This window comes from Taudactylus pleione, unplaced genomic scaffold, assembly GCF_031769625.1.
Source record: "Taudactylus pleione unplaced genomic scaffold, aTauple2 ptg000219l, whole genome shotgun sequence".
NCBI classification, from domain to species: Eukaryota; Metazoa; Chordata; class Amphibia; order Anura; family Myobatrachidae; genus Taudactylus; species Taudactylus pleione.
In genome coordinates, this window is record NW_028284621.1 from 465,906 (window position 1) to 486,177 (window position 20,272).

The 20,272-nt window shown below is 46.2% G+C and overlaps 1 protein-coding gene across 1 annotated transcript in view; it reads right to left on the reverse strand.

Moving 5' to 3' along the window:
- The window catches only part of COL22A1 (collagen type XXII alpha 1 chain), a 442,369-nt gene that overhangs the window by 314,712 nt on the left and 107,385 nt on the right, over positions 1-20,272 (reverse strand). The window contains exon 4 of the mRNA XM_088478826.1: positions 13,574-13,648. Coding sequence (XP_088334952.1) covers positions 13,574-13,648 — 75 coding nt within the window. The remainder of the gene's footprint in view (positions 1-13,573; positions 13,649-20,272) is intronic.

Consider the following 20,272-nt stretch of genomic DNA (forward strand, 5'->3'; position numbering starts at 1 on the left):
ATCACAGACTCTGTTATCCTTCCGGCCTCAATAATGCTAAAATATTATTTTTCTGGGGTTCTTTTTTTTTTTTTTTTTTAATAATAAAAATGTACATTTTGTTGGTTGATATTTATTTTCTCGGATACAGTTTTTGCAGAAATCTTAATAAAAAAAATGTAAGTAAAAAAAAAAAAGGAGCATTATTAATGTATAGCGTCAGATGCTGATGGCAATGTTTGCAACAGAACAATTATTTGTTACCTCGATGTATGGTGGCCCCGGGGGCAATTATGTCTCTGGGAAACGAATCAGAGATCGCGACCTCTGCACTCATATAAAGGTCACGTCGCAGAATGAATATGTGTATTACTCATTCCCCTGAAGTGTACCATTAGCTGAAATTTTATGCAAGCAATGGGTCTACACATTAATCATTGAAATATTAGGCTTTCGCATAGGAAACAAAGAGATCTTATTTAAATACGTTTGGTGGTCTAGTACAAAATAATTACTATTAAAATAGTGGTTCACGCCAAGCAGAATTCAGGTCCTTCTAAGTTATAATATATATCTGAATCACAGACATGTTCAACGTTATTAATATGTTTACCTCTGCATGGTGCTTAGATAATGGAAAAGTAATGTAATGAGATACTTAGATTTATAAGTGAAATAATATATATCTCTTACATACGTCCGAGACAGTCATAGGAGAAAACCACTAAAAACACAAATGGGCTTATTTAATAAAAGAGCAAACGTCATTCACGGCACCCAATCAGACTACAGCTTTTAGCAGTCTATGGTAAATTAGTTAGAAAAGTAAAATCCAATTGGTGGCTGTGGATTACGGTGAATCAGGGGCATATCTATAATGGGTGTACGGTGTGCGGGGAACACGGGCCCCGGGGTCCAGGGGGGCCCCGCACCGCACTGCACACCCTGCACCCATAATATTACTTACCTCTTTGGAGTCCCACGTCGGCGTGGGGGTCCGGCGCTGTAAAACGACGGGAAACTGGCCGCGGTGGCCCTTCTCCCGTCGTTTCCATGTACAGCTCAGTGCGCTGACGGCCGCCGGGCAGAGAGGAGGGGGCCCGTGTCGGAGACTGCACATGGGGCCCCTCCTCTCTAGAAACGCGGTGACTGCGATGAATGTGTGTTTGCCCCAATAAAGGTAAAAACTAGAGATGTACGCTGACCCCCGTGTTTTGGTATTGGATCCGCATTCATCTTTGTGTTTTAGTTTTATTTTTGCAAAATCACCCTCACGTGCTTTGGTTTTGGATCTGTGGATCTGATTCATACCCGCTCACTAAGAAGCGTTCACTCGTAGCTGCCGATGGTTGGCATTGTGCGCATGCGTACGCATTGCGGTGCGCATGCGGGAACCACTGCGAGAAATTGGGAAGCGTTCGCTCGCTGCGAATAGACTGCCCAGCAGAGTGAGTGACAGGAGAAGCAGTTTGTGGGTGGTGACAGGGGCTGGCCACTAAAAACGGGGGAAGGGAGGTACAAATGCAGGTGTGCGAACGTCTCAACACCATTTCAGAGGCGTGCATAATTAGGAGGCAACGTCATAGTACACGTCACCTGGCTGGATTTTACACTCAAGTGCTCGCAGTGCTTGCGGTAGGGTATGGTCAGCCTCAAGCGCTGCGATCGCATCCGATGGTATTCGATGGTACCGATGGTTGCATACACTTCCTGGAGATGACGTACAAAAGTGGGCATGTTAAGACAGGCTGGTGGGCGTCTGCATAGACAAAGCGATCGCACGCCAAGACATAGTGGGCATGCTATTGTCTCGCCGTGCGCTCGCCTGCTTTCCCAAATTTGCATACGCATCGAGCAAGCGAACGCATCGAGCGAGCTGGTCTGAATGAAGTCCTGTACTCTTTTTTTTTTTTAAATAAATTTTTTTTTTACATGTTTACATGCAATGCAAAACCCGACTTCGGTTTTAAATCCGAGTTCCGAAACCGCAGGAAAATCCGAACCAGAACTCGGTTTGACCCTAGTATCCGTTGTTGTCGGTTCTCTGGGGACCAAACCTGCACATCTCTAGTAACAATTATCCAGTAAAAGTCGACTGAGTCTAAGCAATATGGCCTGACTATACGGCCTGATTATAGGGCTTTATTCAGAGGTGCACGCTAAGTGCACGCAATAGCGATACGGACGCAGTTGGCCGATGTTGGAAGTACTGCACATGAGTCCTGATCGTTACCGCACGGAGATGCAGAAAGAATTTGGATGCAAGAGCTGTGGATTTCAGTGTGCGCTCCTGCTAGGTAATGGGGTGGCTAGCCAGATACGGGCATGTCGCTGACAGCTATATCCGCAATAGCTCTGGCTCAGGATGGCATGTTCAGACGTCTTAGCGCCACTGCCTGTAGGCGTCTCAGTAGGAAGATCACCGGTCATGGGATTAGCATAAATATGCTGACGTGGCTGCTGGCACCACTGAATGAGGCCCATAGTGTTCCCCAAAGGTAAATACACTATAGAGGAAATTAATACTGGTGGTCATCATCCTGTGATGCTGGGGATGTCATCCTTTCAGGGTCGGACTCGCCCACAAGGGTACAGGGGAGATCCCCGGTGGGCCCCACTTCCTGAGGGCCCCACCCCCTTCTCTATGGGTGGAGCAGGATCATGGATGAACTTGGGTGCTTGATTTGTTTCTATGGAAACTACACTAAGATTAGTCCTCCTGCCAATCAAAGTGGGTGGTGCTTACACACCCCTATCCTCTTTTTTTTTTAATAAAGGGGCCCTATCCTTTGCATGTCCTGTCTAATGGTTGTCCAAGTCCTTCTGTTTTACTGGCCACACCCTCGCTGGTCAGTAGCCACACTCCTTAAGCCTGGGCCCCTTCCATTGCATTCCCTGGCGGACCCTTCATGCCCCAGTCCGACACTGCATCCTTTTATGAATGAATGATGTCATATCATGGAGCCTGTGGGGAAATTGAGTATATACAGTCAGATTGATGGATAGGGTGACGTTGCGGTCTCTCACCTTGGGAAATGTACATAAAAATATATATATATATTTCTACTCATACTTGCTGACATTTCTGCAGGGGGACGGGAGGGGGCTGGCAGGTCCGTCCAGCTGGGAGGGTGGGGGTGGTTCAAGTAGGCAGAGCGGGGCCATGCCGACGCGATCGCGTCATAGTGGCCCCACCCCCCGCTTTATAATGCCAATATTACTGGCACTATAAGGCAGGGGGCGGCGCTACGATGAGGCGATTCAGCGTGAATCGGGTCATCGCTCCCCCGGACCGCCCACTTTTGCAGCTGGCGTGGGGGTTTTACGGGGTGGCGGCAAGCCATTCCGGGGGACTTGCCGAGTCTTGCGGGGTGTTTCGGGAGCGACACCCGATTTTCGGGAGGCTCCCAACAGTCCCGGGAGAGGAGGCAAGTATGTTTCAAGTTACTTTTACAATATGAGTCGCTAACGACAATGTTGATTATTACTGTCGGTTCTATCATACCAGTGTCATGTACGGAGGAGGAAGGTTACTTACTGACAGTTCCTGTTATATTCATTCCTACTGTACCATGCACTGGAAAATCAAATGTAGCGTTCTACTCATTCAGAGTACTTATGACAATGTGCACATTTATATTTTCCCATGTGCCAAGTGTTGATTTACTGAGGCAATTTCCGCATATGTGGAACTCAGACTTCTGTAAAACACCACTTACATGGCCGCGGTGGTGGTTTGCCCATTGGATATTCAGAGCATGACCTGAGCCAGTGCATAGGGAGGCTTCCTCCTACACAATCATTCACTGAATCCTGCTAGCAGCACAAAAGCAATCTGTGCTCCCATCTACAACCTGAGCTACATAAGAAAAATATCCATATGGCATATTTCCGACACAGAGGGGCTCATTTATGCAACCCAAGCGCGCTACATCAGGCCTTTCGTTTGTGCCAGGGAGCTTATAGGGTCCCCACAGCACACACTAATTAGCAGACCTACTCAGTGCTCTCAGGAGCCGCCTCCGGTAACTGGAAGTGTACTTAGGTGTGAGAAGAAGCTGAAACATCTGTAGATGATTATTGTGCTAGACAGTAAGGGCCTGAATTCTGAGTTGGAGGTAATGACGTTATTCGCATGTACGGTTGATGTTTTTCAAGTGCGCGTGCGTCTAAGTAGCTAGAAAGTCGTTCAGCGCACGCCTCCCATGGTGTGTGGACACAGAGTTGCAATAGTGATTGAGACGCAGGTCTCAGCAATGTATTGGAACTTAGGGCCTGATTCAGAGCCGCTCGTAAGCGGCCGCTCGTTCGTTCCGAGCGATGTTAGCCCAACTGCGCATGCGTACGTATCGTCATACGCATGCGCTAACCAGTCAGTGCGTCCGAAATTCATGTGCTCGCAAAATAGCGAATGCCTGATAATTTGAGTGACAGGAGTAGGCGTATGTGGGTGGTAACAGGGGAAGGTGCTTGAAAATGGGGAGTGGAGATCCGATCGCAGGCGTGCTTAAAGGTCAAAACGGGCGTTTTATGGGTGTGCATATTTAAAACAGCAGCGTCATTGACCACGTCACTGGGTTATTTTATAGTCAGAACTGCTCGCAAAATTGTGGTAGCAAACACCAACCCCAAGAATAGCGAGCAGTTCATACCCTTGTCGATGTACTCGATTAATCTAATAAATAGCGGACATGACGTAGGATGCGAGCGGCCAGGGGGCGTATTTTTCCAAAAAACGAACGCAAGTTTTGTTCGCTCGTTCAGACATAGAGGCGTGAACAGACCGCAAAGAGCGAACGGTTCATTTGAATAGCCACCCCTTGTTTTAGAACGAACGACCGCAAATAGCGAGTGGCTCTGAATGAGGGCCTTAATTGCTTGCAAAGGAGGCCACATTCTGACGCAGAAGATGACATAAGGATCTAGGGATATGCCATGGGGATCTATCAAGATGTTTTAATACAAAGTGAAGCTGGGAAGTGATTTATAAAAGAGACCCTAATGTAGGTGGCAAGGAGCTGAAAATGCCCCATTTGTAAGAGAAGAACCTACTCTGAATGAGGAAAAACTTGACTATCACATATAAAAGATTTAAGGTACTCTCTGATCCACTTGATCGAAGTGCAAACATTTATAAAATGTTATTGCCAAAAATTTAAATCTATATAATAAAATCGACTGCTGATATAAATGGCATGTAATGACAGTGGGTCTGTGCTCTGACCCCTCCCATTAGTGTCAGTGATCTTACTTCCAGAAAGTTCCAGAATAACACACAGTCTCCAAACATTTATAGAAAGAGACTAAAGGGGATATTTTTAAGTTGAAATTAAGAGAAAGAGCCTCGCAAAATCTAGGGATCACCAGGATTTAAGATGGAGTGACCGCAGCAGACATCCCAAATGCATTCGGTATGATTTACTGCTGGCCGCATGTCAACGGCAGCCCAACAGAGGAGGAAATACCGATCGTCCTAAAGGTAAGTATAAACTAATCTAATTCTACCCCCTAATCCTAACCCTCCTTTAGGGTGCCTAACCCAAAACACCTCCCCCTGTGCCTAACCCTAATCACCGCTTTAAGTGCCTAAACCTAACCCCCCCTTCCCCGCCGCCTAAACCTAAGTCCCCGCGGGTGCCTAACCCTCCCGGGGGGGGGTGCCTAGTCGTAGACCGTACGGCCGCCTCTGAATAAAGGCCATAGACCGTTGAGGGGAAAGAGGGAGATGGAGTAAAAGGGGGAGCTAGAGTAGAAGGAAAATTGGGGAGGGGGGCACTAAAAGAGAGAGAGAGGTGAATAGACAGGCAGGAATTAAAGAGAGAGAAAAAAAACAAGGCTGTGCTGAGGACAACATCTAGCTCAAAGTAAGGACCTCATTCAGAGTCGGTCGTAAGCGGCCGCTCGGTCGTACGCCTAACGACCGAGAAACTGAAAGAGGAAGCAATCGCACGGCCGGTCGGTCGCAACCAAAGTGACACCCATACGTGAACAATGCACCTCCTCTAGCTAGCGAGTGATAGAAGCTATCGATCGAGTCAATCGTTGTCAGTCGCTGTATGTTAATTTTCTTTTGATGGTTGCGGCCGCTTGTGTTGTATTGTTCAAATGTCATTTAGTTCATCCTGATGTTTTACTGGTAGTGCGTTTGTAAATAAAAAATATTTTAAACCCGGATTATGGAATAATAATGTTGTGTTGTTGTTAAATGCATGTTAAAATTAACAAAAAAACGCATAGAATAAGCCATCCCCATGAAATTTATTTATTCTTATAATTCGCTAATGCTAATGCAGCTGAATCAATTACAAGCCAATGAGCAGTGTTATTAGCTTCAACAAACGATTATTAGCTGCTTGCATTGTGTGACTCAAAATAGAAACATCAATCCTAACATCAATAACGTTCGATAGTATCGATTGTACTCTGGGGCTTGAGAGAGCACATACGCAACCTCAAGCTGTACGATCAGCCAGGCCTCTAACCTGCTCGCAGAGCGATGTTTTACTACTTCCGGCCTTCTATGTCGGTCGTAGCAGGTAAATTATGTAAGCCCCTAAAACGCCCTCAAAACGCTGAGGCACGCCTGCGTTTTTAGACCACCACTCCTGTAAACACCCACAAACGGCTTTTCATGTCAATCAACTCTCGGAAGCCACTTCCTGCTCGTAAGCCGTATGATCGACAGCATTTTGGATCGCAATGTCTCGTATGGACATGCGCACAACTAACCATGCGCATGCGTGGTTTGCAAACATCGGATGCGTACAACCGAGCAGCCGCTTACGACCGACTCTGAATGAGGTCCTAAATCCTCACTGTATAATGATGTGATAACTGCAGTTGTAATGATATCACTGCTCTATAATTAAAAGGGTTTCGGATTTACTCGGATATGTTCGGATCTCAATAATGGAATTTTATTGGCTATCGACTATCACGTGTTTTGGATAGCCAATAAAATAAATCCGAACTTGTGATCATTTTGGCGAAAAGAACCGAGTAAATCCGAACTCGCACATCTCTACTACATTCTTTTATATTTATTGCTTACTTCTGTATGTTTTTAGCACCTGAAATCACAATTCAATTCGCAGTAAATGGTCGTAGCAAAGTATGACGTCTATTTTCATAGCACAAATAGTGCAGACAGAAAGATGGTGATTTTAAACCAGTCCAGTTGTTTTTTTAGTGGACTATTTATAATCCTAGAACTGGTAACATGTTGTCCTTTTATTTCTTCTTTCCGTTCAATGATTCTAGAAATAACCCTCAGCCATACATTTAATGTGAGAGCTGCTGAGAGGTACATAATTGAATTTGTGAGAAGTCACGATTAGGGCCCCCAGAGTCCCATTACATTATTTGCTTTGTGATATTGACCATAATGAAACCATCCAATCTCTCAGTGACTCACTGCGTATCGTGTATCCTCAGACAGATTACATGTGTCTTTAGGGGTAACAGACCAGGATAACGTTGGTTCGGTTATTTTGCTTTCTTTAATATATTTTTAATGACTAAAAAAAAATGGGAGATGTCACTGAGAACTATTATTATTAGAATTAGTCTCTGAGTGACCTGGATACATTTAGTGATAACTTTGCAGCTAATATTTTATCTTATAAAAACATTAGCAAATGGAGGAAACTTCTAAGGAGTCAATAACATGACTATGTAGATTTTACAGTTGTACTAATGTCTGTTCATATTAGTAATCAATAAGAAAGTTGGTCATCAGTAACAAAACAACTTTTAAAGGGAAACTATCATTTATTTAATTAGATTCAGGTTTAAAGAGAACCTGTTGGTTACATCTGCAGGGAAATTACGTCGGGTGCTGTTAATCATCCTGCCCTAATTGTAGCACTGTGTTTTCCCTGATCATGGGCATTGATAGGAAATGGCTAGATTTTGAATCTATTATTCTTAAGCTGCATACACACACAACGATTTTTTGAACGATTATCGTTAAACGATATCGTTTAACGATAATCGTTTGAAAAAATCGTTCACTTTCTGAGTCAAATGATGAACGATTATCGTTCATGCGCATTCATGTTTGTAATTTGTAGTTCAGTCAGACTTGTCAACTGAACGATTTTCAGTAAGGGAATATGCAAAAATCGATTGTAGTTCAAAAAAAATCGTTCATTACACTTTAAAAAATCTGACAGATAATCTGACAGAAAATCGTTCATAAAATCGTTGGTAACAAAATCGTTGTGTGTGTATGCAACTTTAGATCTCAATCCAATTAGGTGTGAGTCACTCGAACCCGCCAACAAGTAAATGTGGCTGTGTGCTGCACTTACGGTACCTCCGTACACGCACATTTTTGTTTGCAGCCCCATAAAGTCTTGGTTGAGATCGGGTCGCAAGGGGGTCAAATGAGCAAGCAGTGCATGTCACATTTGGGGTTTTGAGATCCAGCAGGCGGCTCCATTGTCTTCCATAGTTCTGCCCCTGAGTTGAATCAGAGGTCGACTAATGGAGTGGAGACCTATGCGGTAAATGCCTGGTGCCTTCAGAGAGGTCAGGGACACCTGAAAGGCTCCCTGTTTGCTCCTGGAGTGAAATTCAACCATTCACCCTGAATACAGGGATAAGGGGCCAGAGCCAGAGATCGAGAGGTCAGGGAACAGAACAGCGAAGAAAAAAGGTAATCGGTAGCCCGTCTGGAATCTGCTAGCAGATGCTACAAACTGATTACCAGAGCTGGGTCACTGGAGCTTAGACCCTCAAAGTGGAATCTAGATCTAGTACCCAGTCCCCAGCAACTGTGAACACTGGAGCAGAAACTCAGCACGAACCCTAGCACTCTAAGAGAGGACACCCAGTACAATAACCACCATTGATAGAGGTAGCGATGGTATAGTGAATAGAGGGACTCAGAGTAGGTCAGGAGCAGCGATGCTAAGAGTAAGCAATGTAAAGTGCAGAGCAGAAAGGTAATCTGAAGTACAGTGAAAGTATAGTCAACTTGAACCCGCAATGAGCAAGGGAGTTGTACCCAGGGGACTTGCTTGAAGCCAGGATCACTGTAAACAGTAGACTTGGCTGCACTAGGAAAGTCTTTAGATGCCCAGGAGACTTCAGACTACAATGCAGGCTGGAAATAGTAGCAAGACACAGGCTTGGACCTTACTTACTAGATTGGGACTGGAGGTAGCAGACGTGGAACCGGATTGGATCCAGAGAATTGAACCAGACTAGGGGGTCTATTTACTAAGCAGTGTTAGGAGACAGAGTGAAAAGTGATAAGGTGCCATCCAATCAGCTCCCAACTGTCATTTTTCAAACACAGCCTGTGAGATTGCAGTTAGGAGCTGATTGGCTGGCACCTAGGGCCTGATTCAGAGCCGGACGCAAGTGGCTGCTCGTTCGCTCCGAGCGATGTTTGCCCAACTGCGCATGCGTGCGGTTCGTAATACGCATGCGCGAACCAGTCAGTGCAGCTGAAAATCGTGTGCTCGCAAAATAGCGAAGGCCTGCTATTTTGAGTGACAGAATGAGGCGTATGTGGGTGGTAACAGTGGAAGGTGCTTGAAAACAGGGAGTGGAGATCCGATCGCAGGCGTGCTTAAAGGTCAAAACGGGCGTTTTATGGGTGTGCATATTTAAAACATCAGCGTCATTGACAACGTCACTGGGGTTTTTTTTAGCCAGAACTGCTCGCAAAATTGTGGTAGCAAAAACCAACCACAAGAATAGCGAGCAGTTCATACCCTGTTCGATGTACTCGATTAATCTAATAAATAGCGAACATGACGTAGGATGCGAGCAGCCAGGGGGCGTAGTTTCCCAAAAAACGAATGCAAGTTTTGTTCGCTCGTTCAGACCTAGAGGCGTGAACAGACCGCAAACAGCGAACGGTTCATTTGAATAGCCACCCCTATTTTTTGGACGAGCGAGCGCAAATAGCGACCGGCTCTGAATCAGGCCCCTTATCTCTTTTCACTCACACTGCTAAGTAAATAGACCCCTATGACCACTGGTAACAGCCACTGAGCTGGAGTGGAACCACAGGCTTGAACTGGAATGGAATCAGAAGGGATAGCAGCGAACCGGAGTGGAACCGCAGACTTGAACCGAAATGGGACCGGAGAGGACAGTAGCCAGCCGGAGTGGTACCGAAGGTTTGAACTGGAATGGAACCGGAATGAACAGCCAGAGTAGAACCGCAGACTTGACCAGGAATGGAACCTGAAAGGATTGCAGTCAGCCAAAGTGGAACCGCAGGCTTGAACCGGATTGGGACCAGAGGTGACAGTAGCTGAGCTGGACTGGGACTGGTGCTAGGACAGACTGATAGGTGCAGGCTGGAAGCAAGAAACAGCAGAGTGGACGAAGCCGACTCAGAGTCAGCAGCTTGTAGGAATCCAATAGCGCAGGTTCAGGCAGTGGATTGGATGTAGTACTCACTAGTGAGTGAGATCTCTGGGAACCATACAGGAGTATTGAACTACAAATTGTTCCGACACGGTGCTAGTGTCAGGTGTAGGCTTAAATAGGGCGCTCTTGTCAGGGAAAGGATGAGGCGGTCATATTAGTGAATGAGACGAGTAAAGACTGAATACTGGTAGTCACTTGATCAGAGTCAACATGGCTGCACCCAAGAAGATTAAAGTGACAGCGATCTGGGACACCTTTATGAAGGACCACCGGACGGGGTAAGAGTGACTAAGTCCCGGTTTTGTGACAGTGCAGCTGATGTCTGCAGCTTCTCTTGTAATGGAGAGACCGGTCCCACTCCGGGGGCCTATTTAGGAGCCTTCACATAACATATCTTATTGCCGCTATTCTGGGAGTAGATGCGCACAAGATAATCGGAAGGAGTCTAGAGAAAGATCTGCTCGCGCCATAAAATAAGTAGCATTATCGGAGCCAAGCTCAGAATACTTAAGCTTTTTCGGGGCTTGGTAAAGTAGACACGACGTTCATATATTAGTTTATGACAGGAGATATGTGAGAAATATCTTGTGTAACACACCTGGCACCTGAATGCTAGTTATTTATGATGAATTTTGGGGGAAAACAATTTTATAAATAGGCTTCTATGTTTCCATGGTGCAAGAGAGCAGTTGAATCGTTAGTTCTTGTTTCACAAATATATTGGGCAAAACGAGGATGAAGTGTCCCAGCAATTATGAAATATTAGCCGATCTGACGTAACCTTCCCCCAAGATCCCCCATGCTACATTCATCATGAGGATTTCAAGGGGTTTCCAATATACTGTGTGTGTTTTTAGGGATGGTTACTCCCAGGTCTGCCACGCCCTGTGCATGGTATGGACTGCGGCGCCAGGTAACCGCATGCGCGCGCCATCCATTCAGCTTTTCCAGGTTCCTGCACCACCACACAGCTATGGCACTGGGGTGCCCTACCTCCCGACTGCCTGCGAGACACTTCGGCCCATGGGTGGAACAGCGGGGCAGTGTCCGAAAAACGGACCTGTACCGCTGAAATTTGGATGGTTGGGAGGGGTGCGCTCTCTATAGGGGCACCCCTGTTTTACCACACTGGTCAAACGTGCCTCGAGCCAGCCCTGGTTACTCCTTAACAACCAGCAGTCATCTTTGACATGGGCCCTTAACCATCTGACTGTCTCAATAGGAGGTCTGGAGTCATGCGGACTAGACAGAGGGTCTTAAACCACCATGAACATTTCTCCACTGGGTGATCATGTCTTTATGCATGGGTGTATATGCATCCTATGGGCCTGAATCTGATTTCCGATGTTCATCGAGTGATCATTTGCAACTGCGTATACCACAAGAGTTCTCATAACCGCTATGGTATCAGAAATGTGTCGGAAAAGCGATGGGCGTTCCTGGTGCGGTGGCTAGTAGTGTAAGCAACAATAGGCTGTTCAGTGGGCGTATTATGGGAGTGTCGCAGGGGTGTCAATGCAAGGGGCTGCGTTCCCAGGCGCACAGTCACAGGCATAGGAGGCTGTGGTCAGATGGAGAAAACTGCAATAGGGCTGGTTCAATCATTCATGGTGGCGTAGGCGCTAAAATTGGGCATCTCAGCGGCCACAGGGAAGAAGTTTGCAGGCGCTTTGCAGTGGCAAACGCAGGATTTCTAGAGGGAGGGTTTCCAAATGCCTGATTTTAGAGCGAGTGTGGCCAGTCCATGAGGAGAGCCTAAGCACTTATGCAGCATTAATACGTGTCATACATAGTGTATTGTGTGTCATATTTCCAGCATATACAGACCCAGCGATCACATTAAGCCATTAGATGCGGCAGTAGGGCCATCCTGCCTGAGCTGAATGTTTTTATTTCAGATGTGGGCATCATTCCAGAGCATGGGAGCAGGGCCATAGCTAGGGTAGTGCGGCCGGTGCCATCGCACAGGGCACCGCAGGGCAGGGGGTGCTGTTTGGGCCTGTCAAATTTCTGTTTATTATCATTCTCACTTATAGCTTCCTCTTATTTCATCCCCAGCATCTCCTGACCTCTCCTATCTCTTCCATGGCCCTTCCCCATGAAGCCATGGATCTTTTTTGGGTGCATTATGTCCCTTTGAAAAATGAGGGGGGTGCCAATGCTCTTTCTGGCACAGGGCACCAAAAAGTCTAGTTACGGCTCTGAATGGGAGCAAGTCCGGGAGTCTGGAAGGAGCAGCAGAAGAACCTAGCACTGCCCTGGACATATATGTACATATCGGTCTCCTTATGCACTGGATAGTGTATTATTATACAATATTAATAATTAATCCCATTGATGGCATATAGCAGTGCACCCCTAACAGTGCATGTTTTCCAGATCTCCTAGTTGGTTCACAGGTGTATTTATTACCGGCTGACACATGTTAAAAGATCCACAGGTGGTGCTAATTATTTCATTTGTGACACTTAGAAGAACATGCAGCACTAGTAAAATTCTATTGTGGTCATGGTGTAGGCTAGGGAGAGGGGTTTCCAGGCAACCTGGAAACCCTGTTTGCCTATGCTTCGCGTAAACTCGCAGATGGACGTCCTCCAATAGACTTTGTGTGTGACTCAGAATCAGGCCCAATGGGGTCTACGTACTAATTCAGATCTGATCTGTCACTTTATAGGCTGTGTTTGAAAAATGTCAGTTAGGAGCTGATTGGTTGGTACTTTATCTCCATTCACTTTATCTCTCTCCAGGGCTTAGTACATAGACCCCTATATCCCTACAGTGATCACATAGGACAGAGAGACCCAAGTTAGCTCATGGTGCAAAGATTAAAACTAAAACGTCTTCGTTTCCGATGAGTTAAAAGTTAACGCAAACGAGAGGATATATCAGAAGCGGCCACCAAAAATAGTCACATTAATCGTCTGAAAGTATAATCGCGGAGAAGCGTATTTTGATTTAATATGTTTGTGGCATTTACCTCTTAAAACCTTAACAAATGAAAAGATTATTTATCTTTGTAATTTAAAAGTTTTATACGATGAGATTTAAAACAGCATTTAAAAATATACTGCCGCTGCCCGCGACTCTCAGGCTATTTTAATCCGGCCATTGTCATTTAACCAGCACTTACAGTAGCAAAAAAAAATGTGTCTAACCAAGAAGAAGCAAAGCCCCACGGTCATTTAGGGGTTAATTAACATACCTGGGATTTCATCTCTTTCCCCATTCCTGTGTTTAAACCGGTCACCCTCAACTCGGACATTGGGGCAAAGAACATCTGAAAGAAAGCAGAGAAACTAGAGTTTATATGAAGTGTAACTTAAAACCCTCTGAGACAACGGGCGATAGTTACAGGCATACAGTATGGGTTATGTCAAAATCGAGACTTATTTCCTGCAGTTACACGTGTATTCCATGTCTTACTCCTGTATAATTCACACACACGTCCATGATCATACGTGTTAAGTGAGACGCATCTGGGGGGCGGCTACTTTAGCGCGTACTATACTGTAATTGCATTTTTTTCTTCCTAGAGTGTTTCAGGCAAATACAACCAGGATAAGTCACTCCCTCCCAAATGCAAAAACTCTCATCATGAAGTAACTCTGTAACAAGCATCAAAAGTGTAAGCTATGGGGGAAGAGGCAACCTGACTGTAGTAATGGAGACATCTAACACAGAGTCAATGTAGATTTAAAAAAAATATATTTTGAGGGTAAACTGGCTCCCTTTGCCAGTGATTAATGAATGCAGGGCCATAGCTAGGGTAGTGCGGCCGGTGCCATCGCACAGGGCACCACAGGCCAGGGGGCGCTGTTTGGGCCTGTCAAACTTCTGTTTATTATCATTCTTGCTTGTAGCTTCCTCTTATTTCATCCCCAGCATCTCCTGACCTCCCCTATCTCTTCCCTGGCCCTTCCCCATGAGGCCATGGCCCTCTCTCAGGTGCACTATATTATGTCCCTATTTATCCCCAGCATCTCCTGGCCTCTCCTATCTCTTCCCTGGCCCTTCCCCATGAGGCCATGGCCCTCTCTCAGGTGCACTATATTATGTCCCTATTTATCCCCAGCATCTCCTGGCCTCTTCTATCTCTTCCCTGGCCCTTCCCCATGAGGCCATGGCCCTCTCTCAGGTGCACTATATATGTCCCTATTTATCCCCAGCATCTCCTGGCCTCCCCTATCTCTTCCCTGGCCCTTCCCCATGAGGCCATGGCCCTCTCTCAGGTGCACTATATTATGTCCCTATTTATCCCCAGCATCTCCTGGCCTCCCCTATCTCTTCCCTGGCCCTTCCCCATGAGGCCATGGCCCTCTCTCAGGTGCTCTATATTATGTCCCTATTTATCCCCAGCATCTCCCAGCCTCCCCTATCTCTTCCCTGGCCCTTCCCCATGAAGCCATGGCCCTTTTTTGGGTGCATTATATTATGTCCCTATTTATCCCCAGCATCTCCTGGCCTCCCCTATCTCTTCCCTGGCCCTTCCCCATGAGGCCATGGTCCTCTCTCAGGTGCACTATATTATGTCCCTATTTATCCCCAGCATCTCCTGGCCTCTCCTATCTCTTCCCTGGCTCTTCCCCATGAGGCCATGGCCCTCTCTCAGGTGCACTATATTATGTCCCTATTTATCCCCAGCATCTCCTGGCCTCCCCTATCTCTTCCCTGGCCCTTCCCCATGAGGCCATGGCCCTCTCTCAGGTGCACTATATTATGTCCCTATTTATCCCCAGCATCTCCTGGCCTCCCCTATCTCTTCCCTGGCCCTTCCCCATGAGGCCATGGCCCTCTCTCAGATGCACTATATTATGTCCCTATTTATCCCCAGCATCTCCTGGCCTCTCCTATCTCTTCCCTGGCCCTTCCCAATGAGGCCATGGCCCTTTTTTGGGTGCATTATGTCCCTTTGAAAAATGAGGGGGGCACCAATGCTCTTTCTGGCATAGGGCACCAAAAAATCTAGTAACGGCTCTGCGTCTTACATCAGGGGGGCATGAACAGGACAATGGCCCAAAGCACCAAAGTATACAGTAAGAGAATGCAGAGGTTTACGTTTGAGATGAGCGAGGTAACACTTCATCTTTGTCCGTGAATGATGACGCTCTGCCTCAATCTGAGATCCGAACTTGGCAGGAAGATAAGAGCCAAAACTGAACCACTTATCTATGTCCACTTTATGGGGTAAATTTACTAAAGTGAGAGTTTTTAGAAGTGAGTTTTAAAAGTGATGTTGCCCATAGCAACCAGTCAGATTCTACTTAACATTTAACTAGCACCTTCTAGAAGATAATAGCTAGAATCTGATTGGTTGCTATGGGCAACATCACTTTTAAAACTCTCTTCTAAAAACTCTCACTTTAGTAAATTTACCCCTATGTGTTATTTTATTGTGACTAACCCTTTTATAGTGACTAACCCAGTATTATCCCATGCTTGACACAACACCTACATCATTATGCAGACAATTAAGAACTTTACTGTCTATGTATCAAGCCGTTTTTTACATAAAATTATGCAGAAACTGCGTAATTTTATGTATTGTACCTATGTACTAAAAGCATAATGCCGGAGTTTTCGCTGCAGATTGCATTATTATCAATGGGGACTACGATCTGACCCCCTATGTACTAAACTCCAAAAAGCAAAGCTTTTCAGGAGATTAGCCCCGGAAGTTTACATCATCTTCAGATGGTATAAACTGCTGAAAGTCTATGGGGGCTCCAGAGGCAGGAGAGAGATCTTTTAATCTCTACCTCGCAGCCCCCGGCCAGTTCCAGAAGCTGACGATGTGCTTGTGCGCAGTGTCAGCTTCCCCCGGGGAAGTCTATCACTTCTGTGAAGACTTCTAAAAGGCGGAAATATAACTCACGGGGACAGCGGTTACCGCAACCGCTGTCCTTGCGAGTTCCCCATAGTACTGCGAGTTCCCCGTAGTACATAGCTGTGATATTTTTTAATAAAAATGAAAATGTTAGGCACATAATAATCGCAGCAGTACCACGATTATTAATACATAAACCCCCTAATGTCAGGCCAGTATTGATATTGACCATAAGCAGGGCTGTAGAGAGTGGCGGTGAGCCCCGAGTACTGTAGATGGCGTGGCTTAATTGTGCGGGATGTGGCCATGCCCCAAACAAACAAAAAAGGTATGAAAAAATAATAATTGAGGCCCCATGGTCCCCTCAGCCGAGAGCAGATCCAGGGGAGTGGGGGCTTGTGATCAGCCCGATCGCTACCTCCCATCCCCATCACATCAAGTCCAGGCAGAGGAGACTGCTACATTGCTGAGATCAGCATTGGCGCTGACAGGTAAGCGAGGCGGCGAACCCGGATCCCCGCCAGGGCCCTCCAACAGGGCTAGGTAATTAGTGCCTGCCCCCCTCCTCAAATGTTGTAATATGTACTCCCCAACTTAAAGGGGTATGCAGTCGGGAAGCCAGCGGAGCTAATCCCGACAACCGGCTTCCCGACTGTCATATCCCAGCAAGGGTCTAAAGACAGGCGTCGATATGCCGACGCCTGTCATTAGACATACGCCGGGAGCCTAGCGCGGATAGCCGCGGGGGGGGAGAGTTTGGTTTATAGTTCCCGGGGGGGACTTAGGGTTAGGCACCCCCCTCGGGAGGTTAGGTTTAGGCTAGGGGAAGGGGGGGTTAGCGTTAGGCACCCCTTGGGGGAGGTTAGGGTTAGGCATTCCCCCGGGGGACTTAGGTTTAGGCAGTTGGGAAGGGTTTAGGCTCTTAGAGGGGGGATTATGGTTAGGTACTGGGGGGGAGGTTAGGGTTAGGCACCCCTAAGGGAGGGTTAGGGGGTAGAATTAGGTTAGCTAATACTTACCTGAGGACGACCGGGATTTCCACTACTGCCGGGATGCTGGTGTCGGGATTCCAACCGCCGGACATGCCGCCGGCGGTAAATCATACCGATTCCCTTAAAGGGTATATCTTTGTGTAAAATCTTTGCCTATATCTTTTTTTTATAAATATGTCAATGTAGAAGATCTAACTTTTTTTCTTCCAAGGAAACATTACTTACCTGTCTAATATAAATGGCTAGATACTCTGTTTAGTATAATGTATCTTATTAGTACGAAACTCCTTTCTCTTGCCCTCTAATTTCTTTTCAGTTATCAGCAGCAGCGCAATTCTGGTGATCTCGGCTGCCGATTTAACACGGTAATAAATTAAATGGCAACACCGGGCTCTATTGTTCGTCTTGGAAAACAAACATTAAGGGCTTTATTTATCAATGCAGCATAACCCCTTTGGTGCTCTCTAAATGGGCCATCACTTCCTTTCTGGATTCTGATTACCGCTGCTTGTCACAGCATCGTTCAGTCCAGTGGAGGACCCCGCAGACGAGGAGACCTTCGCTGGATTTCGCTGGACCTCGCCGGAAGGGTAAGTATTGGTAAATACCAGGGGAATTTTTTGTTTGTATCACAGTGATACTAAACAAAAAATTCTGCTGGTGTTACCTTCGTAGATAAATGGGGGAACAAATACGAAGGGCACCTACTGTACAGTACTGTAACTATCTACATGGTGCAAAATCAGGGGAATACCCACATTACATTAGGGCCGACATCCCAAATGTTCCCTCGCACCTCATCAAAGAAATCTATCATATCTCTGATGCTAATCTCTTTGAGAAATGGTGAGAAAGAAACCTTCCCCTGTGATAATTCCAGAAAAAGGGGCTTTTCTCAGCTTCATTACTGGATTACTAGACCCCTGTGCGACACTGAGATTAAAACAAACTCTGCTAGAATTATTCACTCATTCCCGCTTTACCTTTTAGAATTTTTCATTGATGCTAAAGTTTAACAATTCTCAGCCAATAGGTCTGTCTGCAGCTGCTTTTATTTTGTTGCTGGGTTTATAAAGTCCCTCAGGTGCAACATTGTACGTCTACAGGTAGCTGTGGGACTCAGAAAGAGATAGCTCTGAGGGCCTGATTCAGAGCCGGACGCTATTTGCGTTCGCTCGTTCAGAAAAAGGGGCCGGCTATTTAAATTGAGCGCTCGCTCTTTGCGGTCTGTTGACGCCTCTATGTCTGAGCGAGCGAACGAAACATGCGCTCGCTATTTTGAAAAGACGCCCCCTGGCCGCTCGCATCATACGTCATCTCCGCTATTTATTAGATTAATCGAGTACATCGAAAGGTGTATGAACTGCTCGCTATTCTTGTGGTAGCATTTTTCTACCGCAATCATGCGAGCAGTTCAGGCTAAAAGACAACCGACTGACGTGGTCGATGACGCTGCTTTGTTAATTATGCACACCCTTAAAACGCCCGTTTTGACCGTTTGGCACGCCTGCGTTCGGATCTCCACTCCCCGTTTTCAAGCACCTTCCCCTGTTACCACCCACAAACGCCTCATCCTGTCACTCAAATTAGCAGGCATTCGCTATTTTGCGAGCACACAATTTCCGACCGCACTGACTGGTTGGCGCATGCGTACTAAAACCCATACGCATGCACAGATGTGCGAACATCGCTCGGAGCGAACGAGCGGCCGCTTACGAGCGGCTCTGAATCAGGCCCTGAGTACATACACAAAAAAAGACACATCTGCAGGATTGAGTGCTGAAGGCAAGCTGTATCTGACCAGCAGGTGTCACTGCAACAATGTGTCATGTCCCTGTATTCCTCAGCTCCGTATAATGAACCCATCCACAATCAGCTCCAATCCTAAGCAACCAAACTTCTACAGAAGAAGGAATTCTGCAACGATGCTGACTGATGATCCAGCATTTATAGACGAATAGCAATGATTTGCCATCTCTATCCTATTATATATATATATATATATATATATATATATAATTTTTAAATTATATATATAATGCCAACACATGAAAGGATTTGTGATTTTGTTGCTTTAAAACATAGTGCTATATTTATCAATAATTGCTAATGCCATCACTTTAATTAAAATTTTTGGACCCTGGTGCGCTACTGCTGACTGTGCATGTGCGAGCGGGGAGTGCTGGAGAGGGATCCACTGGATCCCTGTCCCAGTACTTTTTGTGGAATGTAGTCCATAGGCTACAAAGGAGTATTCACCCCACGGTGTGTATACGCAGAGGCGCAGTTGCGAAAGAGACGCACTATATCCGAAGCATCTTGTAAATATGCCAGACAGTGACTTGGAGGTGGCTATTCAGACGAATGAAGAATTACAGTCTTATGGGCGTGTTATGGATAGTCGCGGGCGTGATGCTCATCTGGTCGTGAACTCAGACACTTAATCGCTGACAATGGAGGCCGTACTCTGACGGTGATTGCGCACCTAGCACGAGGCGTGTGCAAGCTTTGATGGTGCATCCAATGATTGCATATAAAGTCGTTCGAAGTGGGCGTCTCAGTCCTTCAACAGGCAGACGCACGGTTGTACACCAGGGAAGGGCTTGCTGCGGTCACACCTGCTACACCGGCAAATGACGCACACATGTGGCAGCGCTCGAGAATCAACCTCATGGTGCCCAATTTAGAAACCAATGGTAGGCAGTTGGTGGCTCTTCAGATGCAGTAGAACTACAATCTTCAGCATGCCTTGGCAACTGACTTCACTACATATTTCCGAGTCCTGTCATTTTTTATTTTTTAAATCTCCCATTTGTCTGGTCTCTCTTCTCCATGTGAACAGATATGTGGGTCTCAGGGACAAAATCGTCCCATTAGCTGGGGTTTCCAGGTACTCAGAAACCCCCCCTGCGTGCGTCAATGGTCTGTTTATGAAGACGCAGCAATAACACAGCTTATTGTGATATGAATATTAGTTATTACTGCAATGTATTAATACAATTCTGTAGGTGTAGCTAAGTGGTACAGGCTGGCAGGACTGGGAGATATATATGGTGACTGGTATCGGCTGGCTATGGACATTTGA